The sequence below is a fragment of the Sturnira hondurensis genome, unplaced genomic scaffold, assembly GCF_014824575.4.
Source record: "Sturnira hondurensis isolate 20B ecotype Veracruz unplaced genomic scaffold, ASM1482457v3 Scaffold0007406, whole genome shotgun sequence".
NCBI lineage: Eukaryota > Metazoa > Chordata > Mammalia > Chiroptera > Phyllostomidae > Sturnira > Sturnira hondurensis.
Genome location: NW_028080037.1, coordinates 657,781 through 676,310, shown reverse-complemented (window position 1 = coordinate 676,310; position 18,530 = coordinate 657,781). Strand labels below are relative to the sequence as shown.

The window sequence follows — 18,530 nt, the reverse complement described above, 5'->3', positions numbered from 1 at the left end:
ACAAGGTAGTTTTACTGCCCTAAAAATCCTCTGTTCTTCCCCCCACCCCATTTCCGGATTTTTCACTGTCTCCATTGTTTTGCCTTTTCTAGAAGGCCATACAGTTGAAATCATACAGTATGTCACCTTTGCAGATTGACTTATTTCACTGAGTAATAATATTCTCTGTGTCTCTTCGTGGCTTGATAGCTTTTTTTCCTTTTAATGCTGGGTAGCATCCCACAGTCTAACCACTTACTTTCCATGCACCTGCTGAAGGACATCTTGCTGCTTCCCAGGTTCAGCAATTACAAATAAAGCTACTATAACCATCCCATGCAGGAGTCTGACTGTGACAAGTGGGCCCAGGAACACTGGCCTGGGGGTGCAGTGACCATGCAGGATGACCTCCAAGTCCCCTCTGCACATTCCTTGCATGTTCACAGCTCCCCAGGCCCACAGGGGCCTTTCAGCCAGGAGGGCTGGGCTTGGGCACCCACCCTGCCTCAAACCTCGGCCCCCTGGGCGCCCGTCCCAACTTCAGGCCTCAGTCGACCCTCTGCAGAACGGAGATGCAAGATCACCCACTGTAGCTGGTGGGGCTGCAGAGGCAGCAGGTGTGGCGGTGCTCTGTGTGAAGGTAGCTGGATGCTTCCTAATGCTGCTCAGCCGCCCGAGCCCACCAGGTCACAGGAGACCTTGTCTTTCCTCACCTCAGGAACCGGGAAGGCAGCTTGCTTCCTTTCTGCAGAGGGAAGGGCTATCCTGGAGGGGTCGTCTGGCACAGGGGCTCTTTCCACTAGGGCCGACTTGTGAGCCAGAGAAGCCGTATCAGCCTGCAGTTTGCCTGTTCTAAACATTTCGCACACCACCTGGCTTTTGCATGTAATCTCCTTCACGGAGCATCAGGTTTTCAAGTTTGCTCACGTTGCAGGGGGGGTTTGGGCTTCTCATTCGCCTTTCACGTGGCATTTGTTACTTTACAACGCAGTATTATGTGAACGATCCGTGTTGTCGTTATCCTTCTCCCTGAAGATGCACGCGTTAACACGTGTAACCTGGGCAGAGCCCTGGAACACTTCAGGACCGTTAGGACCGCTGTGCGCGCTGAAGCGGCGTGCGCAGCCGCATTCACCAAGGCCTGCAACCGGCCAAGAGTCCCGGGCTGCCAAGCCCCGCTCTTCCCCGCCCCGCCGCCAAGCCCCGCCCCGAAGGACTTTTTCCCATCCCGGCCGCCGTCCGGCCTCCCATTGCTCTTCCGCCTTTGCTCACGTGGTCCGGCTGGGGTTCAGACTGCGGCGCCGTGAGTGGGACCGGGTGGGGTTGCGCCTCCCTGGTCCCCGCGGGGCCAGTGGCCGGTGGCCGGGTTTTCCTGATTTCCGAGGGGAAGCCGGGGAGGCGGGGCTGGAGGGCGAGGTGGGGACTGTGAAGGTCAGAGGTCAGCCTGGGGTCAGGGGACGCCGGAGGATCGCCGCGGGCGGGGAGGGGCCGCAGGGGCCTGGGGAGGTCTGGAATCACGCGCGTGTACCCCACCCGGGCTGTGCATGGGGCTCGGCAGCCTGCGGGCGGTGGCCGGGGCCCTGCAGAGAGCCTGCGGAGCGTGGACGCCGCGCCTGGGACGGCACCTCCTCGGGTAATGTCCGCATCTGTCTCACCCGGTGTCCGGGTCGCGGAGGCCGGAGCGGGGGCTCCACCCCGCGGCTCCCCGGCCGCGCGGCGTCCCCCCGTCTTGCCGACAGCGCCTCTGTCTTTCCAGTTGGCCCCCCATGGCCGAGAAGGCGGAGGCCCCTGCGCCCGTGGGGACCAGGCAGGAGCAGGACAGGAAGGCCCGGAGCGGCTGGCAGGGCGGGGGCAGGGCCTGGGAGGACACGGAGCAGCCGGCGAAAAAGCTCAAGAGCGGCGCGGACGGGGAGCCGCCCAGGAAACTGCCCAAGCGCAAGATCGTGATGCTCCTGGCCTATTCGGGGAAGGGCTACCACGGCATGCAGGTGAGCGGTGGGAGCCCGCTCCGACTCGCCAGTGACCGCTCCGTGGTTCCGAGTAGGGCCTCGAGCGGGCCCGCCCCAGGGAAGGGCAGAAAAGCCACTCTTCAGCCCTGTTTCACAAGTCCCAGCACGTTGAGATTGGAATCTGAGTGCTTTGACCTTGTGCCCTGCACGGGAGATGCAGTTGCCAGGGCTTTGATCCGTCTCCCCCAGCGGTTAAAAGCCCAGCCATGCCGCTGACCCGGCGCCACACCTGGGGCGCGTGGTTGGCCCTCTCCATGCCTCAGGTTCCTCACCTTTGATGTGGTGTGATCACAGCACCAGCACCCGCCTCCTGGAGGAGGAAGGTGTACTAGGATTGCTGATGCTGTGCGCTGAGACCCAGGCGCCGCTGGGGAAGATCAGGGAGTCAGCTGTCCCTGCCCTTTACACCCGTTGAAGTGACAGGCTGTGGGCAAAGGGGCCCCTTTTAGAATTCTCTCTGCAGCCTGCCAACGTGATCCTTTTGCAAAAGGCAGAAGGTGCTGCCCAAGTGCTAGTAAACTTTCTCCTTCCCTCTTGTCCTCACATCTGTTTGGGTCAAGTCTCCAAGCCTGACTCACAGTGAGAAAGTGAGAAATTCGCTGCTGGAACAGAGTATCTAAGTGAAGGGAAGAGGTGTTACGACTGTTACTAAGACCAATAGTAATGATAAGTTACTTTGTATCCTGTTTTATTTTTAAAAAAGCATGGCTTGCACTCCTGAAACCAAGTTCATAACCACTGGTAGACTGTGACCTTGGTTCAGTCTAACAGCCCCAGGCGTCTGTAGGAGCAGGCCAACCCATGGGAATGCTTTTTCCAGGGTAGTTTTGATTACATGGATTTTTGCCTTCGGTGTTGTCTTGAGAATTTTGAGAGAAGGTCTATCATCTTTTATTTGCCTCAGTTTCCCCACTAGGGAAATGGGTGGAGAGTGACAACTCACAGAGTGAATGGAGGGACAGATTGAGAGACTGGGGTGGGGGTTGTTCCCCCTGTTTGTTAATATCTGTTCCCATCACATGAGCATTTATGACTCCACGCTGAGTGAGGGATTAGACCTACACTGTGAGGTAGACTTTGGGAAGGACTTCCCCCTGTGCTGAGGCCCCGTGTCCCCTGAGTGGGAAAGGCTTTCTTAGAGAGCGGGAAGGCTGGTGGTCTCACCGACACCGTAGGGTCCTGCAGGCCCGGGATCAGGGTTGGGACCCCTCCCGGGATGGTGTCAGAGATGGCTCTGAAAGCAGGGGCTGTCTTCCCCTGCCTGTGTCAGTCCTGGGAGGTTGTGTGGGCTGTGCAGGCACCGAAGGGTTTACTGAAGCCAGGAACGCCAGACCAGCCCCCAACCGGTGGTGCCTGGGTGTGTTTTCTGAGGGAGGGGCCTGCCTCCCCGCAGTCGTACAGGAGGGGTCCCTCAGCAGACAGATGCGCCCCGCAGTGGGACAGTGCTGGTTTCAGGGCTGACCGGGTGGAGGAAATGACAGTGCCGCCACTGGCTGGGATGGGGATTTGTGGAGACTGTGGGTACCCTCAGGTGGCTTTCTTCTTTCCCCTGGTGGGTACGAGATGCAGCGTCTCCCCATGGCCACAGGCGTGGTGCCTGACTGGGGGTGCGGGCCCACCGCGCCTGCCCCTGCCAGGAGCAGCCCAGGCCCACTCTTGTAGATAGCGACCACACGAAAAACTGCGTTTTCTCCTTTCCCTCAGAGGAACGTTGGGTCCTCGCAGTTCAAGACCATTGAAGATGACCTGGTGTCTGCCCTGGTGCGGTCGGGCTGTATTCCGGAGAATCACGGTGAGGACATGAGGAAGATGTCGTTCCAGCGGTGTGCCCGCACAGACAAGGTAGGTGGTGTCTCTGTTGGTCAGCACTCCCAGTTCCAGGTGACAGCTGCCCGAGTGAGACCCATCTCGTCTCAGTGGGAAGATGTTGCTGCCGGTGGAGCAGAGATAGCTGGGTCTGGACGCCCACTTCCGGCAGTGCTGCGTCCACTCCGTCCTCTGCCACCGCCATGACGTCTCCTGCCATCAACCGGCCGTCTCAGGTGCAGGGACACACAGGGGCCAGGCACACTGCGCCATGCATTTCTGCTCGCCACGGTCGGAAGGGAAAAGGAAACCAGTGAAATCGGTGTTAATAGCAACGTTAGTGTAAAGGTTCCTGGGGTATGTTTTTCATCCTTTGGGCGTGAGTGCTGACTCCAGTGTGGTGTTGGCCCACAATCGGCCCATCGCTACGCACCTTGAGGACTCAGGAGCCCAGCACTGACCACCCAGAATCATGAGATTGAGTCCTGCTGTCTGGTCAGCTCACAGATCTGCCCTGGGCCCAGTTCCTGGCTAGCACGGCAGCTGTCATGTTCCCGGACATGGGCCTGACTCAGGCAGGAGCCCCCCTGCACAGGAGAATGGAGGGGTCGCCAGGGCTGGGCCCGGGCATGGGTCAGCGGGACAACAGGGCTGGAGCATGTGAGGCCTCCTGGTAGAAAAAGAACACGGCATGCTTGCACCCCACTCTTCTGGGATGCTGGCTGCCGGGCACGTCCAGCTCTGGGCCAGGGGGCGGCAGTCTCCTGGACGGAGCTCTGGGCAGGTTGGCCCCGGGACCTGCGCATCGCCTGGTCTTAGAGGTCCACAGATGCCCTGCTCTGCCTTGTGCTTCCATTGGCTGAGTTGCCTTCTGTTTCCCCTTCTGAGGTGCCTTTCCAAAAGCAGAACTCCTCTGGGAACAGATGTAACTTGGTGTGTCCTTCTATTTGGGAGAGCCCTGTGGTGCTTGAAGGGCAGGCCTTAGCCGGCCCCTCCCACCTGTGCTTCCTCTGCAGGGCGTCTCTGCAGCTGGCCAGGTCGTGTCCCTGAAGGTGTGGCTGATTGACGACATCCTAGAGAAGATCAACAGCCACCTCCCGTCCCACATTCGGATTTTGGGTAAGACCTACAGCGTGGGGGCTGCAGATGTGCCCTGCAGATGTGCCCAGATGTTTCTTCTGTCACCAAGTGTCTCTGGTGGGCGGTCCAGACGACAGACGGGTGATGCAGCAGGTGGGGGCGGGGAGTCAGCTTTCCCGCCTCCCTCAGAAAGGGCAGGCTCGGAACATCCCTCCGATTGCAGCTACACGCGTCTGGTTTTAGCCGAACCCTGGATGTGGAAGTCCAGATTCGGTGAAGTTAAAACATGGGCAGTCGTTCCCTCTTCCAACAGGCCTGGTAAATAGGACTTTTTTCGTCTCATTAAAAGAAAATCCAAGCTGACTCCCTTTTAAATGGCACGTGTGTGACATTCAGGTTCAGTGTGGTGTTGGGGTGACTACCGTGGACCTTGCCATGTGTCCTCTTTGTCCCATCTGTTCTTGGTGTCCCCCTTTATCTGCTTTCTTTCACATTAATTGGTACTTTTCATAGTTCCATTTGTTAGAAACCTAGCTGCCTTGTTAGCTGTAACTTGGCTGTAGATTTTCGGTGATTACTTTGCAGTGTAAAGCAAGGGCTGGCAAACTTTGTAGAGGGCCAGGGAGTAAAGTATTTTGGGCTTGTGGCCACATAGATCATGCTGTGTATTATATAGTACTCTTTTTTTTAGAAACATTTTTCGTGCCTTCTGGCTTTTTTAAAAGATTTTATTTATCTATCTTTAGAGGGGAAGGAGAGAGGGAGAGAAACAGCAATGTATGGTTGCCTTTCGTGCGTCCCCTGCTGGGATCTGGCCTGCAGGGAACCTGCCTGCAACCCAGTTATGTGCCCTGACTGGGAATCAAACTGCGATCCTCTGGTTCTCAGGCCTGTGCTCAGTCCACTGAGCTACACCAGCCAGGGCTATTTCTCTATTTTTTCACCCGCCCTTTCAATGTCACCTCTCGGACTGAGCAGAAATGACCCTGGCTGAGCCATTGTTTGCCAGTCCCTGGTTCAAGGGCCTGTCTCTAACTTACCGCCTCTTCAAGCGAAGTCACACCACTCTGTGCAGAGTCCAAAACTGTGACAGCACAGCTGCACCTGTGCTGGCAGCTTGCGCTGCTGTGGACACATTTTATATTTATGGACGTTACAAATTCCACACTACATTGTTACTGTTTTCTCTTTAAACAGCCACTTAAAATTTTTAAGGATACTTTTTAAAATTAAAGTGGAATTCATGTGTAATAAACCACTTATTAAGTATACAATTAGGAAGCTTTGGGCCCTGGCTGGTGTAGCTCAGTGGATTGAGTGCAGGCCTCAGAACCAAAGGGTCTCCAGTTCGATTCCCAGTCAGGGCACATGCCTGGGTTGCAGGCCAGTTGCCAGCAGGGGACTCACAAGAAGCAACCACACATTGTTATTTCTCTCTCTCTCTCCTTCCCTTTCCCTCTAAGATAAATAAATAAAATCTTAAAACAAATGTATCTTCAAAAAAAAATTTGGTGCGCCTGTGCGGCCATCCCAGCCGAGACAACGGGCTCTTTGTCCCCCCTTCTCCCCAGCAGCCACCACCCTGAGCCAGTTTGGGTTTGTGCAGTTTTGTGTGAATGGAGCCGTTTGCCACGTGCTCCTTTTTGTCCGGCTTCTCCCACGAGCTCAGGTTAAGACTCTGTGTGTTGTTGTGTGGCCAGTCTCTCTTTTTATTGCCATGTGGTGTCCTGTCCCGTGCGTGTCCACAAATTGCTTATCCATTTACCTGCCAGGGCCCCGGGGTGGGGGTGGGGGGTTCACTTTGGGGCTGTTTCAGAGAAGCTGCCGTGAACATTTGGGTGCAGGTTTTAAGGATTCCTTTTTTTTAACCAATTTTCAACTGTATTTTTTTAAAGATTTATTTATCTTTAGAGGGAAAGGGAAGGAGAAAGGGAAAGAAATATTAATGTGTGGTTGCCTCTCGTGTGTCCCCTGATGGGAACTGGCCTGCAACCCAGGCATGTGTCCTGACTGGGAATCGAACTGCAATCGTCTGGTTCACAGGCCCGCGCTCAATCCACTGAGCTACACCAGCCAGGGCTCCCTTTCGTATTTTTCACTCTGCAGTCAAACATGTGTTGAGCACCTGCTAAGTCCTCATGCACTGGAGGTGCTGGGCGTCTTGGAGGGGGCCGCACCTCAGACCTGTGTCCTGACCTTCAAGGGCTGCCTCTTGTGTCATCCTATGAACATTCTAGAATGTGTCAGATCATTTCCCCATTACTGGGCTTTTTCAGTTGTTTCTACTTTTTTTTTTTTGGCTGTTACTCATGGTGCTGCCTCTGTGGCCACATCTGCAGAGTAACTTCTAACAATGGGCTCACTGCTGCCGACACCATGGTCTGGTCCCTGCATGCAGCTGTGGTGCTCGCGTGGGGTCTGCACAGGGCGCACCCAGTACCCTGGCCCCTGGCCGGCCTTGGGTCTGGCAGGCATTGGGTTGTTGCCCCGCAGGTGTGTGGTGTGGGGTGTAGTCAGGACTTGTCCTTATGAGAGCTGAGGTGCCAGGGCCCTGGCGTGTCTGAAGCCTTTGCTCTTGTCCCCCCAGGACTGAAGCGTGTTACGGGCGGCTTTAACTCCAAGAACAGGTGTGACGCCAGGACGTATGTGTACATGCTGCCCACATTTGCCTTCGCGCACAAGGACCGTGACGTGCAGGACGAGACGTACCGGCTGAGCCCAGAGACGCTGCGGCAGGTGAACCGGCTGCTGGCCTGCTACAAGGGCACCCACAACTTCCACAACTTCACCTCGCAGAAGGGCCCCCGGGAGCCCAGCGCCCAGCGCTACGTCCTGGACATGTTCTGTGAGGAGCCCTTTGAGCGGGACGGCATGGAGTTCGCGGTCATTAAGGTGAAGGGGCAGAGCTTCATGACGCACCAGATCCGGAAGATGGTGGGCCTGGTGGTGGCCATCGTCAAGGGCTATGCCCCCGAAGATGCGCTGGAGCGCAGCTGGGGCGAGGCCAAGGTGGACGTGCCCAAGGCGCCGGGGCTCGGCCTCGTCCTGGAGCGCGTGCACTTTGAGACGTACAACCGGCGCTTCGGCTGTGACGGGCTGCACGAGCCGCTGGACTGGGCGCGGGAGGAGGCAGAGGCCGCGGCCTTCAAGGAGCAGCACATCTACCCCACGATCACCAGCACAGAGCGCCACGAGAGGTCCATGGCCCAGTGGCTGAGCACCCTGCCTGCACACGACTTCAGTGCCACTGCCCATGCGGCAGCCAGCCCCGGTGCCAAGGTGGGGCTGGGCGCTGGGGCCGTGGGGGCCACGGGGCTGGTGGAACCCCTTCCAGGAGCTTGGCTAATTCTTGTCTGCCTGTCGTCTGTGGCTGAGCTTCTAACCAGCTGTGTGCTGGTGTCATCATGCCCATTGTACACAGGAGCAAGCTAAGGCACAGAGAGGCACACCACTCCCCCAAGGTCACACAGCAGCTGGGGAAACAGGGCCGGGGTATTGGACTGGGTGCCTGGTGACTCTGATGCACTGCCCAGCACTACCCCATACTTAGTGACCTAGGGTGAGGGACACGCTGGGCAGCATTTCCATTTATGACGTGGAGGTGACTAGGACGTTCCTGGGCCGACTGTGCCGGTCATTTAGCATGCACTCTCTCTTGCTGGTGCAGTGGGTGCTCAGAGGGTGACATCCCCACCTGGCACTCGGGGGGATCTTCCCATGACCTGGGCCCACGGAGAAACATTGCCTCCCTTCACGCCTGGAGTTGTAAACGCATGTCCGTGCAGACAGGTGTCAGAACCGCAGGCGGCAGGCCAGGTAATGAACGTCAGCCAGGGCCAGGGAGGCGATCGGGACCAGTGGGGACAGGAGCTCTCATTCGTCTCTAGGGGAGACTGCCAGCGGTGTCTATGTCGGAGCGCTTACACTCTTCCGAGAGAAACTGGCCCTCCAGAATTTTGTGTGAACCCCTCACTCCTTAAATTTTGGTTATTCATTTCCCCGAGTGCCGTGAGGCCGGTGGAGACTGTCCAGCTTTGACCATGGAAAGCCTACTGCCCGAGTCCGTCTGGCAGGCTGCTGGCCGCTTGCTGCCTTCACACTTTGCCGAGGGGCCAGCTCTGTCCAGTTCGGAGAGCCTGGCTGTAGGTTTGCTGAGGTCACTGCATCCTCTGAGACCTGTAAAGACCCCCCACCTCTTTGTCCCCAGCCCCTGGCTTTCGGGGCCTTCAGTCAGTTAAGACAATGTCTGGCAGAGCACCAACGCCTGCCTCACTCCTGAAGGGGCAGGTTGGGAGGGGCTCAGGGTGCCACAGACAGCCCCCCCCCGCCACAGGGAGGAAGCACCCACACCTGGGCAGCTTGCTCTTCCAACGCTGTTTGTCTACTCTGGCTCTGCAGGTCCCCAGCCCCCAGGAAGGCAGTGATGGAGATGGAGACAGTGACTGAGGCGGGGGGCCACCCGTGGAGACGCGTGCGCCAGGAGCTGCTGCTGCTGCATTCGGCCGCATCCCTTGCTGAGATGTGGCCTCGTCACCTCAGGACCTTGAGACCCACACCGTGCCACAAATGTTTCAGCTCAGCATGAACTCTGCCCACCTCAGCGTGTCAAGACACTATTTTTTTAAAGAAATGATTTTCTTACTAAATGAATACAAACTTTGCTTAGCCATTCCGTTTCTCTTTTCTTGGTCTCTGTTTCTTTCACCGAGAGCTGAAAGGAGCACTGTGTGCTGAGCGGGACAGGTGACCTGGTAAGTGTGTGGAGTGGTTGGGAGTATATGGAACACACTGCCGGTGGCCCTGAGGGTTGAGGCTGAGCAGGTGGTGCAGCCAGGGCATCTTTCCAGGACTTGGCTTTAAGCCATTGGTGTGGGGCTTGGCTGTGCTTAGTGGAAGCCTGCCAGGTGGCACGGATGAGAACAGGTGGCAGCCGGGCCCAGCACAGTGGTCCCCAGGCTGGAGGAGGGCCTCCAGCACCTGGCTTTTGTCCTGGTCACACCCACTCACCACTGTTCATGGTCCAGGCAGAAGGAGGGGACATATTGTTGAATATGTCTCTTAGCAAGCTCTCCCAGGAGACCCACCGGCAGCTTCCTTCCCCCATTGGCCAGAGGCATTGTCATGTCTAGCTGCAAGGGAGGCTGGAAACTGCTGTTAATGAAGTGCCCAGTGCCCAGAACGTCAACCCAGAACTAAGTGACCTGTTAGCAAAGAGGGGAATTGGTGTGGGCGGGTGGGTCATCGGCAAGTCTGCCGAAGAATCTACAAGAGGATTTCAGGTGGGGAGGTGGTGTGTGCATGCATGCATACGATACATGTGCATAACCGTGTGTATGCATGTAACATGTGAGTACATGGGTGATATGCATGTGGTGGCATGTGCATGTGATGCAGTGTGTGCACATCAGTGTGTATGCACCTGCACAGTGGGGTTAGGAGATACCTTCAGAGGATTTTCCCATCTTGTGCATTCCCATTTCAAATCGCTTCCTCTCCCCGCACAGCTGGCCCCTCCCTCACCCCTCCCACCAAGGCTAGTCTTTCTCAGCAGGTGTGCTGCTACTCCCCTTTACGAGCAAATTGAAGCCCTGGCTTGGAACTCCCCAGCCTCTTGAATCTGCTCCAAGCCTGCACTCACTTCTCCTGCTACCAGATGTTGCCATAGAGAAGCCACTTTCCTATCTGACACAAATGCCCTCAGGTGCCCCCAGTCACCCCTCCACATCACTTCCCACCTCCCCTTTTATCTTACCTGTAACACCTCTATTGGGGCATCAGCACTCACAAATGTGAAATCACTCCTTTCTATTAACCGACTAAATTTGTCCCCTTCCACCTGCCCCTCTTGTCTCCTTTCTACAGCAAGTTTTCCTGTAAAAATTTTCATGATATTTAATATCAGGGAGGGCATTTGCACCTGCATTTTGCTGAGGAGTTGATTGCCTTAGCCTGCATTTCTTTTTTTAAAAAATAAACTTGATTGGAATAGAAAACTCATCTTTTCAAAGTGCACAGTTCAGCAGTTTTTTTGTAAACTCACAATGCTGGGCAAACATCAGTACTACCTTATTCCACATTTTTTTCATTATCCCCAGAAGGAGACCCTGCATCCCAAGGTAGACCCCATCCTCTCCCCACAGTCCTTGGGAACCACTGACCTTTCCACCTCTATGGATTTGCCCATTCTGTACCTTAGAATCATAGTATTCTATCATACATATTGTACATTCTGCATATTAAAATCATACAACATGTAGTCTCTGGCTTCTTTCACAGAACATGTTTTCAAAGTTTGTCTATGTTCTGGCGTGTCAACATTTCACCCCCCCCCCCCTTTTTGGTTATTTTATTATCTGGGTATGCCACATTTCATTCATCCATCAATGAATGAATGACGGATATCTGTTATTTCCGCTTCCTGTCTGCTATGAATAATAGAATGTTTGTTGTGTATGTTTTTGTGTGGGTACGGTTTTAATTCTCTCGGGTATAATACTAAGGAGTGGAATTCCTGTTAAGGAATGGATCTCCTTAACTCCAACATTTTGAGGATCTGCCAAAGTGCATCGTCTCCCACTCTCAGCAGCAGTGACCAGGGGCCCGGCTTCTCCACACCCTCGTCCACACTTGTCCGACTTCTCGATTCCAGCCAACCTGGTGGATGGTGTGGGATCTCCTCCTGGTTTTCCGTTTGCATTTCCCTGGCCCCAGAGAATGTTGAACATCTTTCATGTTCCTTATTAGACCTTTTTTGAGGCACGTCTGCAAATTCTTTGCAGGATAAAAAAGATTGGTCTATTGAGTAGTAAAGTCTTTATTCTAGATACAAGTGCCTTACCCGGTATATGATTTGCAAACACTTTCATTCTGTGGGTTGTCATTTCTCAATGGTGTCGAGTGAAGCACACAGTGTTTAATTTTGATGATGTTCAATGTATCCATTTCTTGTTACTTATACGCTCTTGGTGTAATTTCTGAGGAACCGAGGTGGTGAGGCTTGACACCTGCGTTTCTTAGTTCCAGCACAGGCACCTGGGCCTGTGAACCGGTCGAGATCTCCTGCGCGAGCGAGCGAGGTCGGGGCTCCCGCGTCCCTCTTTCACCGGCGGGCGCCCCCCTTTGCTCCGCCCCGCTCCGCTCCCCTCTCGCTCCCGCCTCGGGGCTCTCACCCTACCGACCGCGCGCCCTCCGCGGAGCGCGCTGTGTCCTTCCAATCCCGACTGGACTGCGCGGCTCTGCCCCACCCACCCGCCGGCCCGACGGCCCGCCGGCGGGTGTCCTGCGCCGGCCGACTCGGCACCGCCCACTCGTGACGTCACACCTCTCGTCATCGCGCAGCTGCGGCGCGGGCGCGCGTCCCTTCCGGCTCGCCGTAGCAGGCGCGCCGCCGCGTTTTCCGCCCGCGGCCCCGGACGCGCCGAGTCCCGCGGAGCGGCGCCCCCTCCGCCTCAGCCGCCGGCTCCCGGCTCACGACTCAGCCCGACGCAGCGGGAGCGCGGCCGAGGCCCCGGGTAGGTGGCGGCGCGGGGTGCGGGCGGGGGTTTTCCCGAGGGCCTGCGCTGAGGGGCCGGCGCAGAGGGGCCCGCCACGGCCGCCTCCCCCGGGCGCGGCGCCGAGAGCAGGCCGCGGCCGTCGCGGCTGTGGGCGGGCCTGCGCGCGGGCCCGGCTCCGGGGTAGGGGGACGGGGAGTGCGTCGCGGCGACGGGTGGGCCGGGCGCCGCGGCGCGGCCGGCGGGACAGGAGCGCGGGGCGCTGAGCGGAGTCTTCACGCGACGGGGCCGAAGTCCGCGGCCGTCTGGCGCTTTCTTTTGATTCGGGTGTCGGCGCCCGAGCTCCTCGGCGGGGCGGCGGGGGCCCCCGCGGGCTCGGGGCGGAGAGGTTTGACACCTGTCAACGCGGTGCCCTGCGGCGGGCGTCCGGACGGCTTCGCTCGCCGCCAGCGGCCCGGCCTTGTCCCGCGGGCGCGGGGACGACGCAGCAGCGGCCCGCGCTCCGCGCTCGTCCCCGGGGCTCCAGCGCAGCTTTGTTCTCTTTGTCGGCCCTTTCGGATGGAGCTGGCAGGCGGCAGACTCAACGATGCTTGTGACTTTCCTCGGGGAACCACTAAAAACGCTCTCTGAGTGGCCGGGGGGGGGGGAGTGTTGAAAAACATATTTCAAATCTCCAGTTTAAAAAAAAAAAGTAAAAAATGGAAGAGTGGCCCCGGCCGGGTGGCTCGATCGGCCGGGGTGCGGGTCGGGGCCCCAGTCTGGGCACGGGCGGGAAGCAAGCGGTGAGCGTGCGGCCGAGGAGGAGGGGCTGGCGCGTCTCCCTCTGTCGGGGCGGTGGAAGTAAAGCAGACTCCAAGATTTAAAAGCACCCAGGGGTCATCACTCTGCCCCCCAAAGATGAGCACGATGAACAAATTTCCTCACGGCCTCTTGTGTCCATGCAACTTTGTGGTAATATTTGCAGTCGCATAAAGTCATTTTACGTGCTTTTAAAAAGCTGTCGCTAGCACGGTCGAGTGCCATTGAGTCTTGTGGAACAGAGGCCCCCAACCTTGGGGGCACCAGGGCATGGAGGCACCGGGGCCTCGTGTTGTGGAAGGATGGAGGGCGGTGGGGGACGGACCGCAGGCGGAGCTGTGGGGGCGGGGTGGGGGTGGATGAGTGGAGCCCAAGTCCCCTACGGGCAGGTCCACCCAGTACCTGCCGTTGGTGACCCTGACCATCCCTGACTCAACCTCCTGTGTTGGACCCGCCCTTCCATGCCTTCTCCAGGCCTTCAGCTCATTTTCTCTCCAGAGACTTCAGCTTCCCATCCTGGGTCGCGGCTTCCTTTTGCTCCAGAACGGCAGACTCCTGGCCTGGTCCCCAGGTCCTCTCTTTCCACTGCTCTGGAACCAGCATCAGATGAGCTTGTTGTCCCATCTCGCCTCTGGAGCGGCTCCCCTGGGGGCTCCTAGCGCCACGCACTGCCCGGCGCCCCTGTGGGCAGCCTCCAACCTGGCCGCCCTGGTCTCCTCCAGGCACCACTGCCTTGAGGCACCCAGCCCCCACTCTGTTGTTCTCCTTTGACCTTGCTGGCTGCAACTCCCCAGTGTCCGCCGCCTTTCTCTGTAAGTGCTGTGGTGTCGCAGGGCTGCCCTCAGATCTCCTCTCTGGTCTGTGCAGCCAGGTGATGTCGCCCTCTGTCATGGCCGTAGGTCTCCTGCCGGCATGTCCCGCTCTGCTTCTCACACACCTTGGCGTCTCTGTTCGAGGCAGCTCTGTCTTCCCAGCTGCTTGGGTCAGACTCGATAGTGAACCCTGCGTTCTTCCACATCCTAAATTTCACCTGTCAGCACCTTCATACTGGGCCTCACACCCGGCTGCTGCTCCCTGGTGTCACTCGAGCCCCGGCCATCTCACCCTTGGGTGACTCTCTTGCCCCGCTCTCTGCTCTCTGCTCCCCTGAGCTGCTCTGCAGTCAGTGCCACACAGCAGCCTGGCTGATGTTTTACAAAGACTTTGTTTACTTACCTTTAAAAAGAGGGGATAGAAAGAGAGGGAGAGAAACATCAGTGTGTGGTTGCCTCTTGCAAGCCCCCAACTGGAGACCTGGCCCTCCACCTAGGCATGTGCCCTGACCAGGAACCGAATCAGCAGCCTTTCTTTTTTTTTTTTTTTAAGATTTTATTTATTTATTTATTTATCTTCAGAGGGGAAGGAGAGAGGGAGAGAAACATCAGTGTATGGTTGCCTTTCGTGTGTCCCCTGCTGGGAGTTGGCCTGCAGGGAACCGGCCTGCAACCCAGGCATGTGCCCTGACTGGGAATCGAACCGCGATCCTCTGGTTCGCAGGCCCGCGCTCAATCCCAGCAGCCTTTCAATTTGCAGTCTGGTGCTCCACTGAGCTACACTGGCCAGGGCCTGGTGGATGTTTTGAAACAGATCAGGCCGTGCACTTCTCAAGGCCCTTCGTGGTTCCTCACCTCGCTCAGGAGAAAAGCAAATTCCTTAGGACAGTTTGTGGAGTCCCTTTTGAACAGGAGCCTGCTGCTCCTGTGACCCCATGTTCCTGCACCCCACTCGTGCCCTGGCCCCGACCAAACACGCTGGCTCTGCCTGGAACACCAGGTCCCTACACACCACGGGCCTGACTCTCACTGAGCTCTCTCTTCAGAAGTTGCCTCCCCAGAGACACACCTGTGTCCCCCCGCCCTCGTCCCCCCCACTCACCCACTTTCCCCTCGTCCTGCTGAAGCCCCCACCGCACTCAGCATCTGGCACGCGCTGCTTTGCCGACTGCCTGGGCAGAGCTGCGCTTCAGGCAGTGCTGATGGAGTGAGCACCCAGTACTGCTGGCTGGGTGTCACCTGTGCACCGAGTCCTGCTAAAGTGGTGGGCCTGGTCGGGACCTAGGCACAGGGGTGACTGCCACTCTAGGGGACTGAGAAGTAGCCTTCACAGGCTGGGAATTAGGGGAGGGGATTGGCTCTTCAGTGGACAGAGAACCTGGCAGGAGGAGGGGCTTGAGCAGACCTTGGGTTTCAGGTGGGCCATGGGGAGAGGTGACCGGAGGGAGCCACGGTGCTTGAGGCCCTTCAGGGCGGACGCAGCTCTGCGAGCCTGGGCATCTCTTCACAGGGCTGTCCACAGGGTCTCTCCAACTCTGGCTGCTGTTAGCTCTCAGCCCCCCCCCCCCCCCGCCCCCAGCTTTCTTGTGTCTCAGGGCATGTCTGGCATAGGAATTAACCTTTCCACCTGGCCCAAGCCTCAGGGTCGGTGCCCAGACCAGGTTGTGCCTTCCCCAGAATCCACAGTTCCGCACAGAGGCTGTGGGTCCTGTTGGGTCCCTGTGCAGAGGTGGCGGGTTGCTGTGCCCCCTCTGTGGAGGGCAAGCAGCTGCTTTCTGCGGAGCCTGCTGCCTTTGAGAGGAGCCCAGTCCCCATACCTTCGGGGTCCAGACCCTGGCCTTTCCTGTTTTCTTTTGGACTGAACATCCTCTGAGTTAGCCATCTCAGCCGTGTCCTCTCCCTGGTTTCTTCTTTACTTCTAGTCAGCAGAAAGTGTTATCTTGTAGAAAGGAATTTGAAAATTACTGTGTTCCGAGTAGAAGGAGAGGTCTTTGCACATCCTCACTTTGCCATTTTACTTAGCTATAATAGAACTTGCACAGCCCGGGCTGGTGAGTGCCAGTCTGTGAACCAAAAGGTCACCGGTGCAGTTCCCTCAGGGCACATGCCCACAGTGTGGGCCGGTTCCCCAGTAGGGGGCGCTCAAGAGGCAACCCTTGGATGGTTCTCTATTACCTTTTCTCTAAAAGTAAATAAATAAAATAAAACAAAAACCTTATGTCTAGCACTATTCACTCTCTTTGTATGTAGAATTCTGAGAATTTTGGCGAGTGTGTGATTTCTATGGCAGGATTCAGAACAGCTCTTTCACCCCAGTTTCCACCTGCCTCCTCTCTTGAGTCAGCCCCTCCCCACAGCCCTTGGCACCTGCTGACCTCTGTGCCCTCTGGGATGCCAGGAAGAGGAACATGCTGTGGATGGAGCCTTTGAGGCCCGCTGCTTCCCCTGTGCGCAGCCCCTTTGAGACTCACCCGGGCTACTGCGTGTACCAAGGATTGGTTCCTTTACGTTGGCCGGTCGTGTCCCAGGGTGTGGACAGGCCGGTGTGTCCACACACCTGCTGATGGCCATTGGGATTGTTGCAGGCTTCTATGCAAGTAACAAGTGAAGAGCTCTCATGGCGTGGTGCTCAAGCAGCAGGGAGCACGCAGAGGACAGCAGAGTTCTTCTCCGCTCTTTCCTCCTTCCTTGACCTGCCCCCAGCACTGACTGGTGTCTGCTTGTGTGGACTTCTTCTGTTCACGGGAATCTGCCTTCTCCATGAGTACCTCCCACGGGAGCAAAGCCGTCTCAGATAGGGCAGTGGACTGCGGCCTCCCCAAGGACCCCAGAGCGTGGACAGACACATGGCACCACCGTGGTGTTGAGGTTTCCTGGGATGATCAGGAGAGAAATGCCTGCACGTGCTCCTGGGGGCAGGGGAACACTGAGAGACAGCAGGACGAGGAATCGGGGGTCGCAGCTCCATCACGTGGTGTCTGCAGAAGCACTTTTTCAGTTGTCTGCTGTGGGTTCGGCGTCTCAGGCTGTTAAACTCAGGGGACCCTGGTGACGTCGAGTCTGGGCTCACCTGTTGCACTGTGGCACCCGCCAGGCCAGCTCCCTGTAGTGAAGATAGTCCTAGACGGCTGTAAACTTGGTTAACCTAGCTTTTCTGATTGTGAGTTGACGTATTTGGGAGCCAGTTTAGGACCTTCACACCCGGGTGGGAGCAGCATGGACACCTTGTCAGCACATGGGGCTTCTGTTTCAGCCCTTTATTTGTTCAGCTTCTGGTGTTACCGCATGATATAGAAAACATTTTTTCCTGTAATGTTCTACTGTGAAAATTTCAAAGGTACACAGAGGTTGAAAGAGAAAACGTATTTAGAGGGAGGGGCAGGGATGGAGAAAGAGAGGGAGAGAAATATCAGTGGGAGAGAGAACATGGATTGGTTGCCTCTCGCACGCTCCCCGACTGGGGACTGAGCCGGCAACCCAGGCCTGTGTCCTGACTGGGAATCGAACTGGTGAACTTTCACTGAGCAGGAGGGTGCCCAACCGAGCTATGTGGGCTGGTGCGAGGCTGAAAGAATTTTACCCACCCCTGTATACCCGTCACCTGGTTCCTGTGACTGGCATTTTACTGTGCCTGCTTTATCACACACCCATCCGTCTGTCCGCCTGTCTGTCCCCTGGCTTACATGAAGGCAGTGTTGGAGAGCAGAGTCTTGCACTGTGTCCCCCTGACTCACAGTGCACGACGTGCAGAAGGCTCCGGCCAGGTGCTGGAGCCTGCCTCATCCTTTCATGTGGCCCCACTGTGCTCCCACCGAGTGTGTGGGCCGCAGTGCAGCCGGACGCTCTGAATCGGGGGCTGCCATTCACTTCCAGCGTTTCTCACGTGCAGCCAACGCCACAGGGACTGAGCTCTGTGCTCACGTGTTTGCGTGTCGCAGGGGCTGTCTGGGCTGTTCTGGTGCAGTTCTCAGGGTGCAGTCTGTTGGGTGGGGCCAGGGCATTACCAGCAGTGTGCTGTCTAGCTTTTGAATTTTTGTCAAAAAATTGTTAGATGAGAAGTGTTATTTCAGCTAAGTTTTACTTTTAATTTTTTTTATCCTCACCCAAAAACATTTTTTCCATTGCTTTAGAGAAAGAGGAAAGGGGAGAGAGAGAGAAATATCAGTGGGAGAGGAACGTCGCTGGTTGCCTCTCACATGCACCCCGAGCGGGCTCGGACCTGCAGCCTGGGTATGCGCCCTGATGGGGATCAAACCTGTGATCCGTTGGTGTATGGGATAACGCTCTAGCCAACTGAGCCACACCAGCCAGGGCTCGGCTAAGTTTTAATCTGCATTTCTTTTACTATGAGTGATGAATTTACTAGTTTATGTGCTACAAAAATTCAGTTTCAAGTCTTGTGTTGGAGTTCCTGGTTTTATTGCCCTTTGTCGCAACAGGTCCCATCTTATAGCTATAGGCTGGGAGTGGGTGGGATCAGACATCTAGTTTGTTCCTGGTGAGCAGCCTTGCAGACTATGCTCGCGTGATGGGGTGGGGTGCCCCGAAGGCCAGGT

At 56.8% G+C, this 18,530-nt stretch overlaps 2 protein-coding genes across 16 annotated transcripts in view; both read left to right on the top strand.

The window, feature by feature from the left end:
- Positions 1-1,203: 1,203 nt before the first annotated feature.
- Positions 1,204-9,547, top strand: PUS1 (pseudouridine synthase 1). Of its 2 annotated transcripts, none has more exons than XM_037051854.1 (6): positions 1,204-1,282; positions 1,736-1,967; positions 3,693-3,830; positions 4,811-4,913; positions 7,462-8,153; positions 9,273-9,547. In XM_037051854.1, the coding sequence occupies exons 2-6, from the start codon at positions 1,746-1,748 to the stop codon at positions 9,318-9,320; spliced, it is 1,203 nt and encodes a 400-aa protein (XP_036907749.1). In that variant the 5' UTR covers positions 1,204-1,282; positions 1,736-1,745; the 3' UTR covers positions 9,321-9,547. The 2 variants fall into 2 exon arrangements, with proteins under 2 accessions (XP_036907749.1, XP_036907748.1); XM_037051853.1 differs by lacking the exon at positions 1,204-1,282 and adding an exon at positions 1,385-1,612.
- Positions 9,548-12,241: 2,694 nt separating this feature from the next.
- The window catches only part of EP400 (E1A binding protein p400), an 83,508-nt gene continuing 77,219 nt past the window's right edge, over positions 12,242-18,530 (top strand). For all 14 annotated transcript variants that reach the window (XM_037051848.1, XM_037051847.1, XM_037051851.1 and 11 more), the window contains exon 1: positions 12,242-12,385. The gene's annotated coding sequence lies outside the window, so the exon portion shown is untranslated. The remainder of the gene's footprint in view (positions 12,386-18,530) is intronic.